Raw genomic sequence first — 22,562 nt, 5'->3', positions numbered from 1 at the left:
TTGGTCAATGTCATACGGGAGTGGTTTTCCTCGCGATTTGATTGGCTGAGTATATCGTCCGTGCGAGTGAACCCAAAGTGCTTATTACCATAATCGGGTACACAAAACAATGAGGAATCCCTCTGTCTTGTAAACTGCTGACTGTTGTGCTGTTTTTATTGTGTTATCCTCACTAACAGACTGGGTGTTGCCAGGCAAAAAACTCTGGGGATGTTATTTTGTTATTTTAGAAGAATAAACGACAGTTCACAATCATTTTGTTGGATCTTTATTTTGGATGTCTTCAATGCCAACAGCAAAACTGAAATAATTTGATTTAAATTTACATAACATAATAAAAACATTTACAGTCAAGATGTAGCAAGATGTTTTCTAATTTATTCTAGTTTACAATCTGCAGCATTAACCCAGTTTTGACACACCTGTTGTAACCATTTCTCACTAGAGCGGAATATATCAGTACTATCCTTACAGTATAAAACATCTGCTTTTATGACACTGACATTTTCTCACAGATTTCTCCTTAAAACAAAAGTAAATTGACTGCTGATAAGAGAACATTTTAGAATATGCAGTGGATAACTACATTAAAAAAATACATATATATCTTGCAGCAGTTTCAACAGTGCACTTCACACAGGCATGCAAGAACAGCAATGATACTTACAACATCTCATCTTTAAAAAAAAAAAAAGAATATAAAAATAACTCATCAGATTTGATTTAATTGAGAAAGCACTGGTTTTTCATAACTATTTACACCACATACAGTAATTTCACAAAAAAACTTAACAGAATAATGCATTAAGAGAACAGTCCTCTACAGTTTCTTGTTTGCGTGAAGAATGAAGAACTATGACAAAATAGAAAAAAACTGTTAATAAAATATTTTGAACAATCAAAAATGTTGCCAAGATTAGAAAGAATGCTTAAATAATCCAAGCAAAACAAAACACAAAGTAATTATGGCTTTTAAGATTGAAAAAAAACACTTGCTTTACAAATGTATTCTAGAAACACAACATGCTATAAGATCACTTGCATGAACCTGGCATTTGATTTATTCCTCAAAACAAAGTGAGTGCTGATGCCGATATGGTCAGAAATGGGATACCGACTGTTGCTTGAACCGTTGCAGGAAAGACAAACATTTGCATAGATTTTAGAATATGCTCTTTTTGGTGTAATTTAATGTCAAACATCCTCATCTATAAAAGGAATGTCAAGGTCTGAAAATCTTCTCTTGCCCTGATTGCCTGCAGAAACGGAGGCGCCGAGGGATTCTGCGCCGTCTTGGCTCTGGATGACACACATGGACTGGACTCCTTCTCGGCGTGAGGCGGAGCGGTTTTGGTTCCGTTCCTCAGCAGGCTCTTTGATCCCTGTTTCGGGATCATGTGGTTTAGCAGGTTTTTCTGGCTTAGAGCTGTTCAAGGCAGTGTTTGCTGAAAGAGATGCTTTGGATTAGCCACTGGGGACTAAATATATTAACACAATATTGTACATTTTTTATAAAAGCAGCAGTGCAAACCCATGGTTAGAAAAACAGCAGGTTAAATAACTGAAGCTCAACAAACAGCTCACCGAAAGAGCAGCGAATCCAAGTCCTCTTTAACACAGAGCATGCGGGGTGTCCAAGCATAATGTAATTAAAATGTCCTGTACCTCAGTACTGACCTTCCGAGTCCAAACTCACACAATGGTCTTCTAGTAGACTATCAGAGCTGACTAATGATTCTGAGTCCATGTTCTCAGCATCAGAGCTATCCTGGTCAAACTCAGGCAGTCTGAAGGCCAAATCGTTCCTAAACGACAAACAGAAGATTTTGTGAACTGTACAACAGAGGTACTAATAATTCTCAAAAACATCTGCACAAGCCTAATCTGTGCCCTTGGACAAAGGTTACTGAGGTTTGAACATAAGATCAAAATGCACATGTGAACTGACACTACTTCACTGTAAATTAAGCACTAGAAACAAATAACAATTTGTAATTATTTTCCCAGGAATTTCCCAAGAATAATTAATGAATGAAACAATGTTAAACACTTATTTCTCAGCTTACTTTTCCTTCTTAATGGACTTGATTCTCTCAAGTAGGTTCTTTTCGATTTCAAGGTTGGCTCCGTCCACTGAGATGTCAGAACCTAATTTTGGCCTCTCAAATATCTAATGGAAAATGAGATCATGAAATCATGATAGGTTAGAGCCATGAGGTGTATTTTGCTAACTGTTATACTAAAGGGGCTACTTATTAAGACTAGAAATGGCACATACATTTAAGCAATGAGGTACGCAAGGCTTCACTCCATTATGAATAGTTAGCCACAATGTGTCGCGGGTTGTCTACAGCTATGACAGTATTCAGAATAGCATAGTCTTGAATGGTTTACTTCTTTTATAAAATGGTTACCACATACTAAAAATATTAATTACACATTCTGATGTGATTCTTAATGAATCTGAAATATTAAGTATCTATTTTATATAGTATCTATCTTTCCACTAGAAGATTCGATCCCTGACATCTAAAAAAGGTTTAACAGTTCTCTAACTGCAGCATGGTGATATACTGTATACAGGTGAACAGGTGTGTTGTGTTACTATATTGCATATTATTTTAGTATACCTGAAAAAGTGGTTTTAATAATGGCATTACATAATTTCAATGCTATAATACAAATTTTACTGTTCTTGAAGTGTGACATCTTTTTTACACTACTGGTTGGTAAGACTTAAAACTGTTTTTGAAAAAAGTCTCATATCTACCAAGGATGAATTTATTTGTTTAAAAAACACAGTTTAAAAAATACAATTTAAAACAACTGTTTTCTATTTGAATATATATATTTGAAATGTAATGTATTCCTGTGGTGGCAAGGGTGAATTTTTAGCAGCCATTACTCCAGTATTCAGTGTCACATGATCTATCAGAAATCATTCTAATATGCTGATTAGATGCTCAGAAAACATTTCTTATTACTATCAATGCTGAAAACAATTTGCTGCTGAAATTTTTTGCGGAAACAGTGATATCGTTTGGCATTCTTTGATGAATAGAAAGTACAAAAGACCAGCATTTATTTGAAACAAAAATCAGTTTAATCAATTTGTCAATTTGATCAATTTAATGCCTACTTGCTTCTTTAAAAAAAAAAAGTGTATTTTGCAACCTAGCATGTCATGCTTTTCTTACCGTGTTCTGCCTTCTTAGCTTGAGCTGTTTAACGGCCATAGCTTCTGCATTTTCCAACTGCTGAATTTCTTCCATTTTCTGATTATAACGCCTTGTTTGCTCATTAATCAGAATCTCCACACAACTGCACATAAATGTTAAGTTAACCATAAGGTTCATATGTGAGGCAATGTAGTCAAAGTTGGCAAAATGTTGGCCTTTTTACAAAGTGTTGGCCAATTAACAATTAATCGGTAATGATTAACAATTTATCTGCTTGCACAATTTATGTATTTTTATCGTACCTTTTCCTGTTTTACTACCAACCACCAGCACCAAGTCAAACCATACAAATCTAATTATAAAGAATACAAATAAACCAAAATGATTCTCACAGAGTGGTCTTGTTTATATCTTTCATACTGAGAAGTGGGTCAGAAGAATCTGGGCAGCGTAGAATGCAGGGTGCAAACACGATAGCCAGAGCGTTAACAGACATTCGATTGTGAGCTTCCTCTTTTGCCACTCTAAATATAAAAAGAAAGTACACAAGTGGTGAGGCAATGCACAGGATGTCTAATATTCACCTTAGTCATATGCAATGGATCCTTACTTCACAAGATGAAAAATAAGCCTTTCGAGAGTAGAGAAGTTTGGGGGAGGTAGTTCATCCAACTTTCGGTAGAGAGCACGCAACCGCTCAGATTCTTCTGGCAGATCTGGAGGGGAAGAAAATGTGTCATTCTTTCTAAAATATGTGGCATTCATGTTTAGCCTTCACACCAAAAATTGCATGTGGTGAAAAACCTACCCGCAGCATACAGGAAGTCATTGTAGAGGCTGTATGTCATAAGTGGGTCGGGTAGCTCCCGTAACCACTGCTTGACCAGGCCGGTGATTGTGTGGATGGGGTAATTGTCAAAACTGACAGCCTGCGGACCTGGGGAGATAAAAAACGTTTTAATGCACAAAGGTTAAGCAAAATAATAGAGTCTAGTAAATAGTAAGCACATGACAAAAAGTAGCAAAACTCAAAAATGATTATGGGTAATTGTCAAAACTGACAGCCTGCGGACCTGGGGAGATAAAAAACGTTTTAATGCACAGGTTAAGCAAAATAATAGAGTCTAGTAAATAGTAAGCACATGACAAAAGGTAGCAAAACTCAAAAATGATTACCTGCTGAAAATTACAACAGATTTTGAGAAATTTTGCATCACTTGCTCCTCAATGGATCCTCTGCAGTGAATGGGTGCCATCAGAATGAGAGTCCAAACAACTGATTAAAACATCACTATAATCCACACAACTCCAGTTAACCATCAATTAAAAGTATTGTGAAAAGCTGCATTTTTGTAAGAAACAAGTCCAACATTAAGTCCATAATCCATAATAATGTATCCTCCAGTGAAAAAGTCCATCCCTTGTTATTATGTTACAATCAAACCATTTTGTACTGTTTTTGCATGTAAACGGTGCTTGATCTTTGCATATTTCTCTCCTGATTCAGACAAGATTACTTTTTCACTGAACAAAGCAATATTATGACTAGAGGATTTATATCTTAGCCAGAAGCACCGGTCTGAAGTTAAAATACATCTCGATGGATTGTTTCTTACAAACAAGCAGCTTTTCATTTCACAACATGCTAATTGATTGACTGGATTATGATATTTTTATCAGCTGTTTGAACTCTTATTCTGATGGCACCCATTCACTGAAGGGGAACCATTCGTGAGCAAGCGATATAATGATAAATATCTGAACTATTCCTTTAAAAAAATCACTTTAAGTACCTTCTTATTTCTGATAATTAGGTGTTAAAGAGCATTTATTTATTTATTTATATAGCCCATTTAATGCAACCACTGATTGTCCAAAGTGCTTCACTATCACTAACACACATGCATAACACATAACCAAAAAAAAAAGAAATACAGAGAGCAACACACAGAGTTATAGACAAGGTAAATAATCAAACAATCAATTGAAATCACACTATTACTTTTCTCTAATAAGTGATGAAGCTCTTTGGCTCGGCAGACTGAGCCAGATTTGCGGTAGATGCCCTCTGTGTACAGTCCGTTCATTTCAACATGAACCAGCATCTTCTCCATGACGAATGGTACAGAGTCAGCTGTGCGGACCAGGGCACAGACAGGTACACCAAAGTGGAGGGTCTGCTCACCATCTTTCTAAATAATGGAAACATACAAATAAACTTTAACTATATGATCTAACACATCTTTTATTACAAATAGAAATTCAACTTCTGTCACTATCTACGCTATCATGTTAGCGAGGTTGAGAAGATGAAGGCAACGGTGTGTATGTGATGGAGTAATACTACGTCAAGTAATATGACAGCAGTGCTCACCTTCCTGTCACAGTGACCTGTGCAATTTACGGTTATCTTGCTCAGACACTTCTTATGACACACCATTTTACAAGCTGAAACGGAAAACACAGCATAAAGTACCGCTGTCTGGATCCTTGTCCATTCACGTAGTTTAATGAAAAAGGATGGTGGATACTTACAGCTGCACATGAAGGCCTTTTCCATTCCCCATATGAATGAGCTGCACTGGTCACATGATTGCATAATGGTCACCTGGTATGTGCTAAATAAGTGACCCAGTGGGCTGTCAGGCTTACAGACAAAACAAAAGATTTTTTGGAAGAGGTGCAATAAATATTCACATCATATATCATAAATATAAATGTGTTTCCGTGTCACAAAAATAACTTACATAAGTATCTCTTTTAGATTTTCTTCTATTCCTCTCCTTAACCTGAAAATTAGACAGAAGGGCACATAAGCTAAATTCAAGGATAAATGATAACTAGTTTGGGTCAGATTAAGAATTTTTTTTAAAGAATCCTTTTTTTTTTTTGCATGAAATTGATCAAAAGTATAAGAAACATTTTTCAAAAACATTAGAAAATTTGCAAAATTGGATTCAATTGGGAATTGTATTTTTTTGTGTAAATCTAAAGTCCTCTATGGAATTCTGCAGGCCCAGATTCTTCGAGGATCTAGTGATAACTTGCCTTCTCAAAAAATATTTAAGCAGAGCTAAGCTTCTGTGGAAATCTTTACAACTTGTTAAGTTACCTTACAAGGCTCTACCTCCAGTCGTTTGAGCTCTCCCCTGATAAATCCATCCAGAACTGACTGAAAAAGATTTACCACCAGCGGCACCTCAGATGCTTTCTTCAGCCCTGCAAGACTGGATACCCTCGTCTGGTAACCTGACATCAAGGTCGTGTAGCCAATATTGGGATTCTTTTGCGCACAGGAAACAGGTCATTTCAAACACTTGCCGAAAAACGAATTTTATCTACTGCACTTGTGAAACTATGATGAGAGTAAGGTTATAGATGAGCACAGATAAACTTACTGATATGGAGTACATGCTTTTGATGGTGTCTCTGAACTGTGTGGTGGCTAAAAAGAAGATTTTCTCCGTTTCTGAGAGTTCCTTTGTGCGGGTGCTTAGATCGTTCATCTGAATTCAACACCACACCAACAAATTAAGTACTTAAAAGTGCAAAGTCATGACCATCAACAAACTATCAGGAACTCAGTAAACAACTTTTAACAACTAGGGTGTCAAATCCAACTTTAGAATTAAAATCCAAATGCCTTTCAAAAAGTTGAAGAAGAATATAAACATCAACACAAACCTGATTTCCCAAGAACTCGTCCAAATGGCGAAGTTCATTACTGTCAGTGATTTCTCTGTCCAGTGAAGCATTCCACTTCTCCTGGACACGAGTAGCTCGGCTGATTTTAATGGTGGGGTTGCGACGGGGTCCAGGAAAAGTGGCTGAGCTCTTGACACGTGGAAAATTAGAGTGAGAGCCACTGGCTTTTGGCCCGAAGAGAGAGGTAAATGAGAGAAGAAGAGGTAAGTCATTGCAACTGAAACATTTACTCACAACTGGTCTACTAAATGCATTTTTCTTAACTTATTTTTTATTCATTCATTCAAAAATTTAACTAATTCATGAATAAGTAGATACAAGATTAATTTAATTATGACTGAATGAAGTGGGTCTGGGAGAATAATTCAACCTAGCTCCTCTTTTTCTGCCAATGTCTTTGCCATAGTTATATTCCCATCCTGGGGTGTCTGACGCTTCTTAAAATATTTTAGGAATCCCCGCCTACAAGATATAAACAGAAAAAATTATTTAAATTGAAATTCAAGCAACACGCTTATATGTATTCTAAAATATCAAAAACTGATAAACAACAACAAAAAAAACCCACACATTAGCTTTGATATCTCAAACAAAAGCTAGAACAGCAAGATACCATGCTGATGGAAAAGGACTGATCACCTTTCTGGTGTGCTGGATGGTGCAATTACTTCTTCACTTGTCCTCCTTTTGATGCTAATGCACGCATCAGTTTCTACAGGTGACTGGATCTGAAAGACCACAGCAAGTTGACTCAATAAAAATTATCATGAAATTGCAGAAAGAAAAAAAAAGAAGTGGTTCACTAATCCAAACTCTGAATGCCTGACAATCACTCCAATCAAAATTACACATAACAATAATGAGTTTTTATAGTATATATTACTTTGTTCCCCATAGTCCCGCCATGCATTCAGATCAGCAAACCAGCCACAGATAGTTCAGAAAAAAGCAAGACAATATTCAAGCGGATGCAAAACAACAGTTTAGCTGACAACCCTTTAGCGAAGAATGTTTTCTAACCATAATGTTGACTGACAATGCAAATTGATTGGGTTTATTTCCTCAATTTAGTGCCACCACCAACCTCCCACACTGCATCCCAAGATCCATGTTGACCTTTTTTGCTATGGGTTATGGAATTTTAGCAGTATTTCATATTGCTGTACAAAATGTGTCTTGCTAAACCTGCACAAGGCCTGACAATTATTAGTAAATTAATGGAAATTACTGTTAAATTAGTTGGCAAAGCTCTTCAGAGCCACAGTATATGCAAATGTGAGATGATTCTCTGTGGCAAAAAGTGAATAAATAAGAAACTAAAACCTCATAAAACAGATACTGGAGCTGTTAAAGCTTGGGGTCAGTTTTGAGGAAGTGAGTGTTACAAAAAAGTTATAAGGGATAGTTATAACTTAAAGTAAAGGGATAGTTCACCTAAAAATGTTAATAATGACAATTTTTGGGTGAACTATCCCTTTAATATAAAATAGAATGTGTTTATGATAAAAAATATTCTAGTATATAATGTTATTTAAGACCCAAATAGTACTATAAAAGATGATTAAATCACTTCTATGATGATACTAATTGTCAAAGCCAAACAAACGTCAAAAGCATTGGTCAGTTTTTTGTATATAGAGTCAAACATTTAAAACATCTGCAACTCAACAACCACAACATTATTCTTTTTATATCTTGAATATTACTATATTCACTCATTATCACACCTAGCAGCAGCCTCAGTGTGTGTACAGTGTCAAAGGAAACAAAAAAGGTCAGAAACCAGCTTCCAGTCAGAAACATCCAAGAACAGCATCAGCCTGGTTTCCGAAGAGAAGTCTTTGAAACGTTCTACATTGAGCTAATGCTGATTCTCATGGTATGTTAGCTGTTGCGTGCAAAAGCAAGGCCCACAGCAGCTTGAATGGTCCCTTTGTAACTGGGTCAGTCTTTTACCACAGTTTCCAGTTCCACGCGGACACTGGACTGGTTGGGAGTGGAGGGGCTTATGGGAGGAAGGGGAAAACTCCAGTAATCCGTATCGCTTAGATCCATATGATCCCACTTCAGCCCACTGCGGGGACGTGCTAGCCGACGTTTGTGTCTGAAGTGCTTACGGTTGTGAACCATAACCTATGATACGTGAACCAGTTTAGATGAGGGGGAAAAAAAATGACCTGTACCTGCTGATCCAGTTATCCATAAACACTGTAAAATAATTAGTGCAGCATCTTTGAGATTCTCTCAACATACACTACCGTTCAGAGGTTTGCGGCTGGTGAGATTTTTATGTAAACTGCATATATTTTTTTCTTTTCAGGATTCTTTGATGAATAGAAAGTTTAAAAGAACAGCATTTATTTGAAATAGAAAACTTTTGTAACATTATAAATGTCTTTAAAATCATTATAAATGTCAAAAAAACAAATCTTACAGAACCAAAACTTTTGAATGGTAGTGTATATGTTGGTATACATCTGTTTTTGGGGACAAGAATAAATGGAAGTCAATTTCTTTTGGAGTTCTCACAACATTTTTGATTTAACAGACTGACCATAACTAGTTTTTGAACAGTACCTCATTTCTGGATGATGAGGCTGAGCTGTCTGACTCTGAAGAACTCATTCTGGACACATTATCCAGGGACTGGGAAATGCCACATTTCCTATCATATGAGAAATAGTAACAAATAAATAAGGAATAATGTACTATCAGCCAGGAATTACTGCCTGAAAACTGAATATACATCATTACATGGCTGCTTAAATGACTAATTATTATACACGAAACATTGATGATAGTTTCAGGTACAAGCAGTCAAATATACAGTTTAATGGTTATACAAAAATAATTAATTACATAATGACCAATCAGAATCAAGCATTCCAGAGAGTCACAAACTAAAGAAAAGCTAAATAAAATTAGCCTTTACTTATAAGTCAAAAAAAAAAAATGACCAAAACAAAACTCTCACCATAAACCTGATTTTCTCTGGCTCTGAAGTCGTAGTATCTCAGCACTGACGTTCTCCATACGTGCTACTTCACTGCTCCTCTCCTTCCATTTCTCAGGCTTCTCCTTCAACCTTGTTGTCCTGTTGTGACGTTGTAGGTGTACAGCATTTTGAGTTTCATCAGAAGCACTTTGGCTCATGTTCAGTGGAAGCGACACAGGCCGAGGAAGGCCTGCAGGAGATGATTGTTTTTCTTTATTGCCAGTCTTGTCTTTATCATCTTGAACGGGTCGGTCCTCACTGATACTGAGTTGCTTTTTGATTCTAGTAGGCTGTACTGTGACTTTAGGCTTGGTCTCTGTGTTTGACTGCTGGCTCAGTTCCTCTGTCTTCTTTCGTTCAGGTGTGCGGGATTCATAAGGCAGTGGAGGCTGTGGCTTTGGCTGACTTGGATTCTTTTCCTCAGCCTTGTTCAAATGGCCCAGCTCTGTCTGAGATCTGAAAGAAAGATCAAAATGACTAATATTGTTTTACCTAGAAGTAAAAAACACTCAAAGGTAACTTGGACTTACGTCGGTGCTTTGAGTTTTTCTCGCTGCTTCAGATATTCAGCTCTCTCCTTGGAACTTCGCCAGGCAGTCTGGATCACAATAGCTGCTCTGCATCGGTATGTCTCACGCAAATAACGCCACGATCGCTGAGGGATGAGAGAGGAAACATCTGCTCAGGTACATTATCATTTATTGCAGAGTTTCCCAACCAGGTCCACAAACCGTTTAAGGCTCATGACGATTCAAAATTAAAATAAATTACACAACACTGTATAACAGCATTACATACTGTAAAATGAGAATATTTCATTTGAACATCTATGTCTAACACAGGATGAGTCTTAAATACTATTGGTTTGTTTAAAACGAAGAGAGACTTAATTTTAAATGCATACACAACTGTTCAAAAAGCTTGTGATGGTAAGAGCTATTTAATGTTTTTGAATGAAGTCTCTTATGTTCATCAAGGACGCATGTATCAAACATACAGCAAAAACAGTAATATTGTTAAATATTAACATTTAAAATGATCTTTCTTAAAATATAATTTATTCCTGTAATGTAAAACAACATTTTCAGCAGCCATTTCTCTAGTCTTCATTGTCACATGATCCTTCAGAAATCATTCTAATGCCTAGCAAGTAAATGTATCTAGGTAGTAAGGTTTTAGCTGACTTTCAGCAGACCATAATCATAATTGAGACGCACTGAAGATCTGGTTGATATTATATAAGATTGTGTAAAGTCCCTAGGCAACCCCTGGACAACCAAACGAATAGTACCTGAATGGTTATAATTCCTTCCCTCTCACGCAAATATTGTTTCCTCATCAAACAGGCACGGAACCATCTCTGCAGGATGATGATGCGCCTCATCACTTCTTTATGAAGGGCTTCTTGAAGTATTTGTCTTTCTGACTCTTTCAAGAACACCTGTGCATATAGATTCACAGTCAATTAAAGCTGGAAACTGATCTGAATGACAAAATGCAGATCGGGAGTACTTCTTTATTGAAGAGTGCAAGTAAAATAAACCTTGGTTCGGCCAATCTGAAAACTGGATCTGGGTAATCCCATTTTGGTCAGCAGGTTGGTGATATCCTGTTGAGGTGTTGATATTTCCTTTGGCAGCAGCACTCTGAACTGATCTGTAAACTCCTGCAGTGACATTGTAAAATAAGAAATGTCTGTTTAAATCAAAATATGAAAGGCATTTGCATTCATGGTTCCAAAATGTATTATTTTACAATAACTAATCTTAAAGGAGTAGTTCACCTTAAAAATGATAATTTGCTGAATTTACTCGCCCTCAGGCCATCCAAGATGTAGATGAGTTTGTGTCTTTATCAGAACAGATTTGGAGAAATGTATAATTACATCACTTGCTCACCAATGGATCCTCTGCAGTGAATGGGTGCCGTCACAATGAGAGCATAATACGAGCAAAATTTGTGTCGATAATACATAATAATGCTTCTTCCATTTAAAAAGTCCATCTCCTGTTCTCCTCTTACATCAAAATCCTCCGACATATTAGTTTAGAACTGCTTTTCACTGGTAAACGGTGCTTGATCTGTGTATATTTCTCCCTGATTCAGACAAGATTCACTGGATAAAGCAATATTATAGGTAGAGGACTCTTATTTTAACCTGTAGCAACTATTTAAAGTTAAAAAGGTCTTAATGATGCTTTTTGCTTCATAAGACGTAATTTGATGGACCAGAGTGCCAATTAGTTTTTTTTTTTTTTTAGCTGTTTGGGCCCTTATTGTGACGGCACCCATTCACTGCAAAGGATCCACTGGTGAGCAAGTGATGTAATGCTAAATTACTCCAAATCTGTTCCGATACAGAAACAAACTCATTCACATCTTGGATGGCCTGAGGGTGAGTACATTTTCAGCTAATTTTAATTTTTGGGTGAACTATTCCTTTAAATAAAAGATTTATTAATCAATTAAAACAAATCAAGCAATCAAATTAACCTCCAAACAATTGCAAACAACTGCTGAGAAGTCTTCATATGAAGAAGAAACTAAGAACATTATTTTAGCAGACGAGTAAAGCATTGAATAGACATAAAAAAAATCTATATATGCCTATTACTGGCATACAGTCCACCGCAAACCATTTTGTAACTGTTTGTTAATCTGTCCCTTTTTAATGTTTTTAATTCTCTCAATGTTGTTTAAATTAAAATTAAATGTCATAGTAGCAAATTTATATAAGGATTAAGGGGCATAATCAAATTGGTTATTTAAACAGTTACTTAAAAATACTTTAAAACTGTATTCAATTCAGAGCCCTAATTAATAACTCTTAATTAAAAACAGTCTATATTACATTACCTTGAAGGTGAATTTGGCTCCATACCCAGACCTCCTTATCCGAACCGTCTGCAGCATGCCTGTGTACCTCAGCTGCTGAAGGACTAGAGCATCATCAAAGTGCATTTCCCTCTGTAAACACATTCACCAACATTGTTCTTTATATATGATCCTTGACCCAATACACAAAATGGATGAATCGCAAAACTTACAACAGCTCTCCACCATACCTTATCACCATTTGATCTGATACAGCGGACAAAGAACGGTTCTGCTTTCCTCAGGGTTTCCAACAGCTTGCTTAGAGATGCCTGGACAGTTTAAGACATGAAAGCATGTGACTCATTGATTCGTCCATCAGCATCCATTAAACCCCTGCAAATCATATCAAAACCTCCCCACAGCTTTGGGGGTCTGAACCTTTTATCTCATTTACAACTACCACAAAAGAGGCTTTCACACAGAGATGGAACAAACCGATCTATGAGCCCTCTGATGAATCAGCTTATGCTTTCCACACTAAGATAATAATAATATTGAACCTGGAACTGAGCGCTGATGCTTGGAGGTTTCTTCTTGGTGTGCAGATGAAGCAGAGACCTGGTCGCCCGGTTGTGCTGCGTCAGGTCCATAATGAATTTCAGAGAGTGTGAATCTATGAGATTCTGTACAGAAAACAACACAATAACATTTAGCAATATCTCTCATATTTGAACCAAGGAAAAATAATACACATATACTGCAGAATATAATTTTTTTTTTTTTACATTTTCTGAAGTGAGTCTCGCCCATTTACAACTTTGGATATACCCGAAATGAATTTTTCTCATAATTCTACAATAATTCACATAATTCTTGTAATCTACAGGCATCTTAAATATTTTTAAATATTTAGTATTTTATATAATAAATATTTATATACAAATATATATAATAACAGAAACAAAAAACTGAAATACGTGAAATACCAAAGTTTAAAATAACCGTTTCTATTTTAATATATTTGTGTATGTTTTGTCCTGTGATGGCAAAGCTGAATTTTCAACTGCAATTACTGTGTGTGTGTTTATGAAATAACTGACATTAGCTTTGTAGACAAATATAAATTGCGACCATGTATGAATCTGAATAGTAAAATTTATTTTTCTTTTTTTTGTTATTCAATGAGCTAAACAGCCAAAAAGTATCATGCGTACATGGGCAGTCCTTCAATACAGTTAAAAACAGCATCCTAGACGGTACCTCATAAAGTTGCCTTAGCAAAAACCAACTTCAACAGCAAGTTTTGATGAATGAATTTACCTTAGGAATTAGCTGCTTGTGTCTGTTTGGCCTGTTCTTCCTAGATAGTAATAAGATACAATTAAGATTTTGATTGAAAATATTAAGATTTTGAAAAGAAAAACATAAAAGGGACAGAATATTCAATTTGATTTTGAAATTACACAAGCACAAGCTGAAACAGAGAGCAGTGGAGCCGCCACAGACAGATGGTCACAGAACATGTGGCCCACTCACTGAGAGAAGAGACGAGACTTCCTCACAGAAATTGTGGATAGACGCAACTTTTGAGGAACTTCACCACCAAACTGCTTAAGGGATTGGAGGACTTTGGCATGCAATTCCCTGATTGACCCCAACCCCAAATCAGAAAAGTTTAGAAAGGAGATAAATACTACAAACACAATAAATAGTAAACAGCTGAAATTAGTCAGTCCAATCACCCATTTCACAGAAAATTAATCCAATGAAAAAGGAAATCAGTTAGACTCTTAATTCACAGAAGGAAATCATCATCAGATGTAGAAGAACCCAAGCCTGGTATAAAGATCCTTAAGTGATGGTGAACTTACTTCTTATTTTCAAATGTTGTAAAAATGTCCTCAAATGCTTCAAGTGGACCCTCTTCAGACCGATCAAAAGAAAAGTCAATCAAAGACCCCTGGCTGTAGAGATCGAAATGCATTTAAATGGCCATTTGTATAGATCAAATATAAAACAAACACCGCTATTTGCCATAAATCCACTAATCCAGTCCATTTACCTCTTTAGCCTCTCTACCACAGTGCTGGGTCTCCTCATTTCCCCAAGAGAGCGTCTGGAGTAGCGCCTGACCTGATCTGATATGGAAACAAACATGTTGAAATCAATGGTAATCCACTTCTGCAAGAAGTTAAAAGGTGTTAGTAGATCGCATAGATGTTACCTGGATATTTTTCCGCCCAGCTTCGCCCAGCCTCGTTAAACACAGCCAGTGTACGTATGGTGGCCCTAAGGATGCCCCACCTGAACACAGCCACCGGATTAGCCCCGATCAGCTGCCGCAGGTAACTGCACTCACTACTACGAAGCAACGCAACAATATCTGGCCTCATGTGGTCCGTGTTCTTCTCTCTGAAGTCCTATAGGGCAGGAACATTACAAACGTTATTCAGTATTGTTTTCCCACCATAGACACATCATTTGTTTCACAACTACACTCTTGTGCAAAGGGAAAAAAATAGTTTCAGGGTCTGTTCCTTTACCTTTATCTGGTATTTGACCTTGCCAGCAAAATGCTGGATAACAAAAGCTGGTTCCCGCACTGGGGTTTGCACAAAGAACGGATTGTCCTGGTGCTGCTGCTTAAACTTCTCTAGTAGAGTGCTATCTGTGGCTCGAGGAAAACTAGGGAGGGAATAACAGAATATTAACTACTATAAACCACATAACGAAAGATTGGCTGCATAACAATTCATATTCTGTACTATCCATCCTAACTTGTATGCAAGATACAATTCATGTAGTGGATTTGCAGAAGATATACCTTTTTCAGTGGATTTTTACAGCATGCACATGCTTTTAACAATAATTAATATACATCTGAAATTTTTTTTTTTGTATATATTTAATATTATTTTTTGCATTTGTTAAAAAAAGGGTTATTTTTTTTCCATTATAAGGAACTAAAATTCTATTAGTCATTGTAGAAAAGTAGGTCCAAAATGTTTAAGAACTAAAACACTGTAAAACCTAAACAACTGTACTTTCCACTAAAGGAATATTACAATACATACAGTAAGAATAAGGGTTTGAACTCACTTGCTCTCCTCATCCAGCAGGTAAAACAGCCCGGTGGGTTTCTTGCTGAAGAGACTGATGCAGCCAATGTTGTCGGGGTAGTCAATATTGTGCCATGTGATTCCTTCTGCCCTGTACTCCTCCTAAAACACAATGCAAGCGTGAGGCATATGCTGCAGAAATTCCCATCCACCACAATTAGTGGAGAAATCAATCAAAGTACAACTCAACTCACTTGTTCAAGCGTAAATATGCGCTGATTGCAGTAATACTGTAGTTGTTCATTGGCATAATTAATGCAGAACTGTTCGAAGCTGTTCGTCTTGAAATCTTCAAACCCAAAAATGTCCAGAACACCAATGGATAAGCACTGTAAGGAAGAGAATATTTTATCAAGTACAATGTCAAAGCAGATGCTTTCAGTTTGCCAAGTCAAGTCCGTCCATCTAAATTGTGTATGTTATATGTAAATATAATATCACATAAACAAATATACTAAATGTATAAATTACACACCGGGACGGACTCCTCCAAATCTCTCTTGTTTAGTAGAGCATGGTTGATTCGCAGGACAATCCAGTCAAACAGGGCACTGTACAGAGACTTGGCCATAGAGTCTCTGGCAGTGATGGCCTGAAGACAAGAGTTTCATTATGAGGTCAGCAGATTTTTACAGTACAGAAATGAAGAAAGACAAATGGAGAGGACAGAGCCGCCTCTTCAAACAGCTGACTTAATGCATAAAGTATGACAGATATGCATTTAACACATGACGAGTCAATTAATGGATTTTACAGAGTTGACAAATGTCAATATAGAGTATGTACCACCTAACACATAATAGATGTTATTTACCTCATCGAGGCTATAAGGCAGGATCAGTGTGTCATTAGCAGTCATTGCTTTCCTTGTAGTCAGTGCTTCCACAAGCAGCTCCACTTTAACCTGTAATTGAACAGGGATGATATAAAAAGAAGCATTCAAACAGAGAATGACCGGAATCTGTCACCTGATCTAAAAGACTTTCACAGATTGTGTAATCCTTTAAATGAAATGAAATCAAAAAGTGTGAAACGAGTAAGGGATTCTGACTGGAAAATCTGAAAGCCTATCATAAAGAATCTAAAAGAAAAAAACCTGCTAAGAGTCCTCTAAAAATAATGATTCAGGGTTTTTGATTCTACAATATGCATTGAATATGATATGTGAATGCATATTTGGGTTTCGCTTAGTAATGACGATGCTATTTCTTAGCCATGTAGTTGTGATGACCCAGTAAATTAATAGATGTCACTGCACAGTATTTCCAAAGAACTGGGGGGTGAGGTTTACTGTTGAATATTACTATTTAAAGTAATTCTGTTTCTGTGTGGTGTACCACAATGAATAGAAAAATATTTGAACCAGTAGAGGGAAAGACTCTTGTGATGAATTTATCTTGAACACTAAAGTAGTCAGTGGTACCTTGAGCAGGTCAGAGATAGCATAAAGGACACGATCAGGCCCAACTTTAAGCCCCTCGCCAACATCTTTTGGCTGATACGTCACATTTCCCAGGTACAGAATGGCAGAGAGTACAGAGAATATCCTGGAAAAGACAATCAATCATTGAACTACAATACAGTATGAAGTATATTTATAAAATATATTTACTTTCTTCACAAGGTGCCTCAAGGAATTACATGTCCAAAAAACATAATGCAGTGGAATGTTTGGTACTTTTTTTAGGTAAATCGAATGACACATGAGAAAAGATCTTGAATAATTTAATAAATTTCCTATTTTGTCTGAATAATTGTGTTTCTAACAGTGTATAAATAATTATTAGTTAACAGATTTATAAAACCATATTTACATACGGAAACATTGCTGTTCCTTGGAAGACAGCTCATAATCATCTAAATATGTCAGGTCTAAAGTTGCAGTATTGCATTCTGTCGTCATGGCAAAAAGAGCACAGTGCATATTGAAAGGCTTGATATATTTTTTCCCTCCGTGACAAGCACAGACTTGTACCAGAGAAGAATTCTTCATTTGTTAGTCACGCAAGCAGCTTGCAAATTTTCTGCAGTGTGACTTTATCCTTCTAGGACAAACCTAATTAGACATCAGAAATCTTATTTATACTGAAGTAATCTGTAAATTAAAAATTAAGTTTGAGTTCATTATAAACATTATAATTTAACCTCTGAGACAACTGTACTAAAATAATTCAAGATTAATTAACTTAATTTCAGACTGAATCTAAAAAAGATCCTGCATCCCCATCATAATATTTTACTTGAAATCGCTTCTCACTTACTGCTTTTTGGTCGATGGCAGAAAACCAACCATCTCCATGGCCTGATGAAGTCTCCTGAATTCATGTTTCATTTCTGCTTGATCCTCCACAATTGGGATTTCCTTTGAGGGGCGGAAAAGTGAAGAATTAATGTTAAGTATTAAAAAATAGTTATATAAATAAAATGGACAGGTCAGCCCAGAAAATATAGTCTTGAAAGAATTTGACTATGACAGTGTTTTATCAGGATAAAAAAACTGACAAGCTTAAGCAGAAGTCTCTATTTGCTCTCTGTGTCATCTCACTTTTGCCCAAAAGACAATCGAGAGCATCATGAACACTAATTGAAACTAAAATGGCTTTGTTAGGGAACACTGATTCTCTGTGAAGGCTGTTCTGAGAGTTACTTCTTTGAGGTAGTGGTATTGTTCAGGATGCAGGAGCTTGAACTCATCTTTCTCCTCTTCTGAGGCTCCAATCAAAAGGTAGTAAAAAACATGGTAATTCCTGAAGGTCAGATAACAAACAGACACGGAATGTATGTTGTTGTGATACATTTTTCACATTTTCAATTTAAATGTAAAATGGATATAGATAATGGTTTCCATTTTTTTTTTTTTACCTTTCAGTTTTGCCTCTGGACACTAGGCGGCATTTCTCTAGTAAGTATTTCTCAACAACAGCCCTAAAACATTGAGCAAACAGTTTTAGTAATTTTAGATCAATTCAGATCAATGGCATGTAATTTTTGTTCTTTTTTGCCAATTTTCTGAAAAGAAGGGGAATGAGATCAACAAATGTTGTATGGTGGTTATGAACATGAATTAGCAGTATTACATAATATTTATAAATTAACATTATCGTCACAAGATAAAATACATTAGCATCAAGTTCAGAAAATCTCTTATGTGACTGATGAGAAGCTGTGGGAGTTCTGGTGTGTGACGTAGAATGGGCAGAAGTACACAGATGACTCACCCTCTCACAACGCCGCTCTCCAGATAATTCACTTGAATGAACTTCCCAAAGCGGCTCGAGTTGTTATTGTGTGCCGTTTTAGCATTTCCAAAGGCCTGAGGAAGCCAGAAAAGAATGCATTAGAGAGGCAAATTGTTTTAATCTCACAGAAAAATATTTCAGACTAAAAAAAAAAAAACACTGATATGATTTTCATGAATGTTGACAGACAAACTCTTGTGTTGAGACAAAGATGGTGGCCTAACTTAATCAGTTCAACTAGCCTTTAAAACTTGTCGAACAGAGAAACTGGATCTCAAACCACAGCCAACAGCCTGACAGTAGAATATTACTATTATTATTATTAGTCGTTCAAACCACAGAATGTAGGTTGTCGTAGATTACAAAAAGAAAAAATATATATATATATATTTAGTGGGCAGCACAGAGCTACTTTAATATCACCCTCAGGCATCACAAACAAATGAACACATCTATCTTAAATGGCTTTGTTTCCCAGTTTGACTTGCTTGTTGATGTAGTTAATGCTGATTTGTGTGTAATTTTCCTCCTATTCCAGTTAAAAGCAATAGTTCACCCAAAAATGAAAAATCTGTCATCATTTATTCAACCATGTCATTTAAAACTTATGACACTCAGTGACATACAAATTAAGATGTTTTGAACCACTCTTTTTGATACAATGAAAACACAATAAGGTTCCAAAATGCACAAAAAACAAAAAAGTACTCAAAATCACTTGTTTGCTACATTTAAGTCTTATGATAGCTGTGTGAACAAAAGACTAAAATTTGAGTCATTATTCAGTGAACATATAGCTCTCTTTTTGCCAGAACAATGGCAGATAAGTGGAGTCTTTGAGAAATTATATCTGATATTTTGTTTTGTGCCACAAAAATTGAAGAAATTACATACTGCAATTTTTCAACTAAATTTTCTGTAGACAGACTTTGGCATGTGTAACATGTAACAACGGGCTTGCTCACTGCTCCCTATTGATTCTCAATATGTGCATACTTTCAAGACGATCTCTACCATTACCATCATTCAGGACTTTATCCTGTTGTAAACTTGTTTTTAAACATAAACAAGCTTCCCTGTTCCACTTCCATGTTCAAAGGAAAGTGAATACTAAGGAAACGCATGAATAGAAAGAAAACTGAATGAGAGGTTACATCTGTCAGTTGTTAAGTTTTAATCAGCTGGCCTGACTGAACCTGTCATGACATGTTGGTGTATGCCGACTCGTTCTGGTATTCTGAAGCCAACGCCCAGGGCTTCCACATATGACACAAAAAATTCAGAGTTAGAAGCTCAACAACAAGAGTGAGATCAGGCCCAACACTGCTGTACATCTTAAACAGCTGCTAGGTGTGCTTTCCCACAGAGCTCTTTCTTATGTAAAAGGACAAAAGTCACAAGCGCACTCCTCAGATGCCATAACAGAGCACTGGCACCTCTCACGACTATCAAGTAAAAGTGAAAACTGAATTGCAGAAACTCTTAATATCAAAGTTCAGTGAAAGTGAGAGTAAAAATTCAGTGCAAGTGCAACAAGTTTTATTCTCAAAACATGACATGACCCAGTTTTTTGTGACCCATTTTTGTTTCTCAAAAACATCTGTTTAGTATGTTTTCAGCAGTAACCCTAAATATGAGCAGTTGATGCAAGCAAAATGATGCTTGCATTATAATGCCCATAATTTCCATAATGTAAAATCAACCACAATGACAACGTACATCCCATCTTACCTTTCTGGATCTTTTTCAGAAATATACCTCTTCTTATTTTGTTACAAAAAATTGGCCATTAAGAAGGACTATATTTTTAATACAGGACCAATTTAATAATTTCATAGAGTTTTCAAATCTGTTTGAATACCTAAATAGGACAATGCTAACTGGATATCTAATGAAGAACTCTTTAGGTGAGGAAAGCTGTAAAATTATCTGCTCAAGGGCTAAGCTCTATGAACCAAAACATAAAACACAATTATTGCGGTGGTGGAGTCTCTAGAGCTGATGCATAATACATAAACAGCACCATGTGTAAATAACACTACCAGACAAACAATGTGCATATTGCTGTGAGGGGTGTACGTGAACGCAATACACAAAGGTCTCTATGAAAGAGTGAAGCGGGAGACAGGGACAGGTGTTTTTAATTCAACAAAACCAAAGGAGGATAACATAGAACTCAGAATATGAAGCAACACTTATTTGTACCAAAAAGTCCCTAAGCACCAACAAGTTTGTGTATTTTTTAGGGATGCACCGATGTATTGGCCGCTGATATTTATCGGCCGATTTTTCCTCAATTTTCAACCATGATGGTTTATTAATTAACTGCGTGAAGGCACTGAGCTGTATAATGTCTGTTGCATAATCCTAATCTGCTGATTGGTCAGTTTGAATGTCTCACATTTGGTTTTTAGTCACATGGTCAAGAAAGGGATAAAAGAGGACTGTAACTGTTGCTCTGTCTCTTTCCTTTGCTACCTATTTTTCTTTGCTCTTTCCTTTGCTGCCCTTCTCTTCTTGGGGCTCTGAGGTTCACTAAGAAGAACCGGTTAAATCGAACGATTCGTTCGCGAACCGGACATCACTAGACTTTAGTCTTTGCAACTTCAGGGATCTTATCTATGCACAATCAGCTTGTAACACTCCAAAGAGAAAGGAAAACTTGAAATCGCATCATATGACCCCTTTAAGTTTATTGCGTCCTTTTTCACTCCAAAAAAGAGCTAAACAAAACAGCACGAGAAGTGCACTTTAAACTCTCTCTCTCAGTTGCATTATCATCAACAAACAGCGAATTACACAAAACAACCCTCTACATTGCGAGTAAATCACTCGCATATCCGACTAAATCTTCACTCTGGCGACTAAATTATGTCTAATATTAGCCAATTGCTAATAAATTCTCAGATTTTACTCGCCAGTGTGTGAGTTGGAGGCTAAGTATAAGTTTAGCTCAGATATATTTTCACTCGCCGAACACTCTCTGACTGAGCGCATCAGAGTTTCACTCTCCGCCAAGCGATCTGTGCTGTTTTTCAGTTAATCTAAATGGATGCGCAGCGCACCTGTATTTAACGTACCGTAAACTCTAGTGTGAAGACGTACGACTCGCCGTCGCTTTGTTTCACAAACACACACAGCGAGAGAGGGAGAGAATTGACGCGCTACCTATGCGCGCTACATGTAAACGATATTCTTTGTTGTATTTTGCTGTCAAAATAACGGAGTTCCTTTGGAATTCTTCAGCTTTTAAGAACTACCGCTTACTCCGGTAGTGGGCGGAACTAATGCGCAAACAGCAATCTCATTGGCTGGCGCTCACCTATTATCGTCCCTATTTTGATTTCAGCAAATCAGTTCGAGCGAACACACACAACCTGATTAATATTCATGAATCCAGTAGCTCATTAATCCTTGGTGTGTTTTATATTGTTCTTATTAGTAGAATTCGTATCATTATTATCTTATCAGTATTTTAGTTAGTTTTTCCCCAATTTTTTATTTTTTT

General features: G+C 36.5%; 1 protein-coding gene across 5 annotated transcripts in view; it reads right to left on the bottom strand.

The window, feature by feature from the left end:
- Positions 1 to 264: 264 nt before the first annotated feature.
- The window catches only part of LOC107738163 (unconventional myosin-IXb-like), a 28,426-nt gene continuing 6,128 nt past the window's right edge, over positions 265 to 22,562 (bottom strand). For 2 of the 5 annotated variants that reach the window (XM_016549875.1, XM_016549876.1), the window contains exons 3-42: positions 19,034 to 19,128; positions 18,678 to 18,740; positions 18,463 to 18,562; positions 18,077 to 18,177; positions 17,239 to 17,362; positions 16,630 to 16,719; positions 16,291 to 16,407; positions 16,010 to 16,144; positions 15,796 to 15,917; positions 15,240 to 15,381; positions 14,921 to 15,116; positions 14,759 to 14,834; positions 14,568 to 14,660; positions 14,233 to 14,340; positions 14,017 to 14,056; positions 13,257 to 13,379; positions 12,945 to 13,025; positions 12,736 to 12,846; positions 11,423 to 11,545; positions 11,171 to 11,320; positions 10,410 to 10,534; positions 9,859 to 10,335; positions 9,462 to 9,549; positions 8,841 to 9,017; positions 7,524 to 7,612; positions 7,255 to 7,346; positions 6,864 to 7,048; positions 6,578 to 6,685; positions 6,292 to 6,462; positions 5,927 to 5,968; positions 5,715 to 5,826; positions 5,554 to 5,627; positions 5,182 to 5,371; positions 3,988 to 4,116; positions 3,790 to 3,895; positions 3,572 to 3,703; positions 3,198 to 3,321; positions 2,067 to 2,170; positions 1,678 to 1,805; positions 265 to 1,445 (exon numbers count right to left, since the gene is read on the bottom strand). In XM_016549875.1, coding sequence (XP_016405361.1) covers positions 1,195 to 1,445; positions 1,678 to 1,805; positions 2,067 to 2,170; positions 3,198 to 3,321; positions 3,572 to 3,703; positions 3,790 to 3,895; positions 3,988 to 4,116; positions 5,182 to 5,371; positions 5,554 to 5,627; positions 5,715 to 5,826; positions 5,927 to 5,968; positions 6,292 to 6,462; positions 6,578 to 6,685; positions 6,864 to 7,048; positions 7,255 to 7,346; positions 7,524 to 7,612; positions 8,841 to 9,017; positions 9,462 to 9,549; positions 9,859 to 10,335; positions 10,410 to 10,534; positions 11,171 to 11,320; positions 11,423 to 11,545; positions 12,736 to 12,846; positions 12,945 to 13,025; positions 13,257 to 13,379; positions 14,017 to 14,056; positions 14,233 to 14,340; positions 14,568 to 14,660; positions 14,759 to 14,834; positions 14,921 to 15,116; positions 15,240 to 15,381; positions 15,796 to 15,917; positions 16,010 to 16,144; positions 16,291 to 16,407; positions 16,630 to 16,719; positions 17,239 to 17,362; positions 18,077 to 18,177; positions 18,463 to 18,562; positions 18,678 to 18,740; positions 19,034 to 19,128 — 5,094 coding nt within the window. In that variant the 3' untranslated portion in view covers positions 265 to 1,194. Of the gene's footprint in view, positions 1,446 to 1,665; positions 1,806 to 2,066; positions 2,171 to 3,197; positions 3,322 to 3,571; positions 3,704 to 3,789; positions 3,896 to 3,987; positions 4,117 to 5,181; positions 5,372 to 5,553; positions 5,628 to 5,714; positions 5,827 to 5,926; positions 5,969 to 6,291; positions 6,463 to 6,577; positions 6,686 to 6,863; positions 7,049 to 7,254; positions 7,347 to 7,523; positions 7,613 to 8,840; positions 9,018 to 9,461; positions 9,550 to 9,858; positions 10,336 to 10,409; positions 10,535 to 11,170; positions 11,321 to 11,422; positions 11,546 to 12,735; positions 12,847 to 12,944; positions 13,026 to 13,256; positions 13,380 to 14,016; positions 14,057 to 14,232; positions 14,341 to 14,567; positions 14,661 to 14,758; positions 14,835 to 14,920; positions 15,117 to 15,239; positions 15,382 to 15,795; positions 15,918 to 16,009; positions 16,145 to 16,290; positions 16,408 to 16,629; positions 16,720 to 17,238; positions 17,363 to 18,076; positions 18,178 to 18,462; positions 18,563 to 18,677; positions 18,741 to 19,033; positions 19,129 to 22,562 lie in introns of all 5 variants that reach the window. The other 3 variants (XM_016549879.1, XM_016549877.1, XM_016549878.1) reach the window with 3 other exon arrangements.

Source organism: Sinocyclocheilus rhinocerous, unplaced genomic scaffold (genome assembly GCF_001515625.1).
Source record: "Sinocyclocheilus rhinocerous isolate Xijiao unplaced genomic scaffold, SAMN03320098_v1.1 scaffold254, whole genome shotgun sequence".
In the NCBI taxonomy this organism is placed as follows: Eukaryota; Metazoa; Chordata; class Actinopteri; order Cypriniformes; family Cyprinidae; genus Sinocyclocheilus; species Sinocyclocheilus rhinocerous.
Note: the sequence above shows the minus strand (reverse complement) of the source record. Positions and strands in the feature narration are given on the sequence as shown.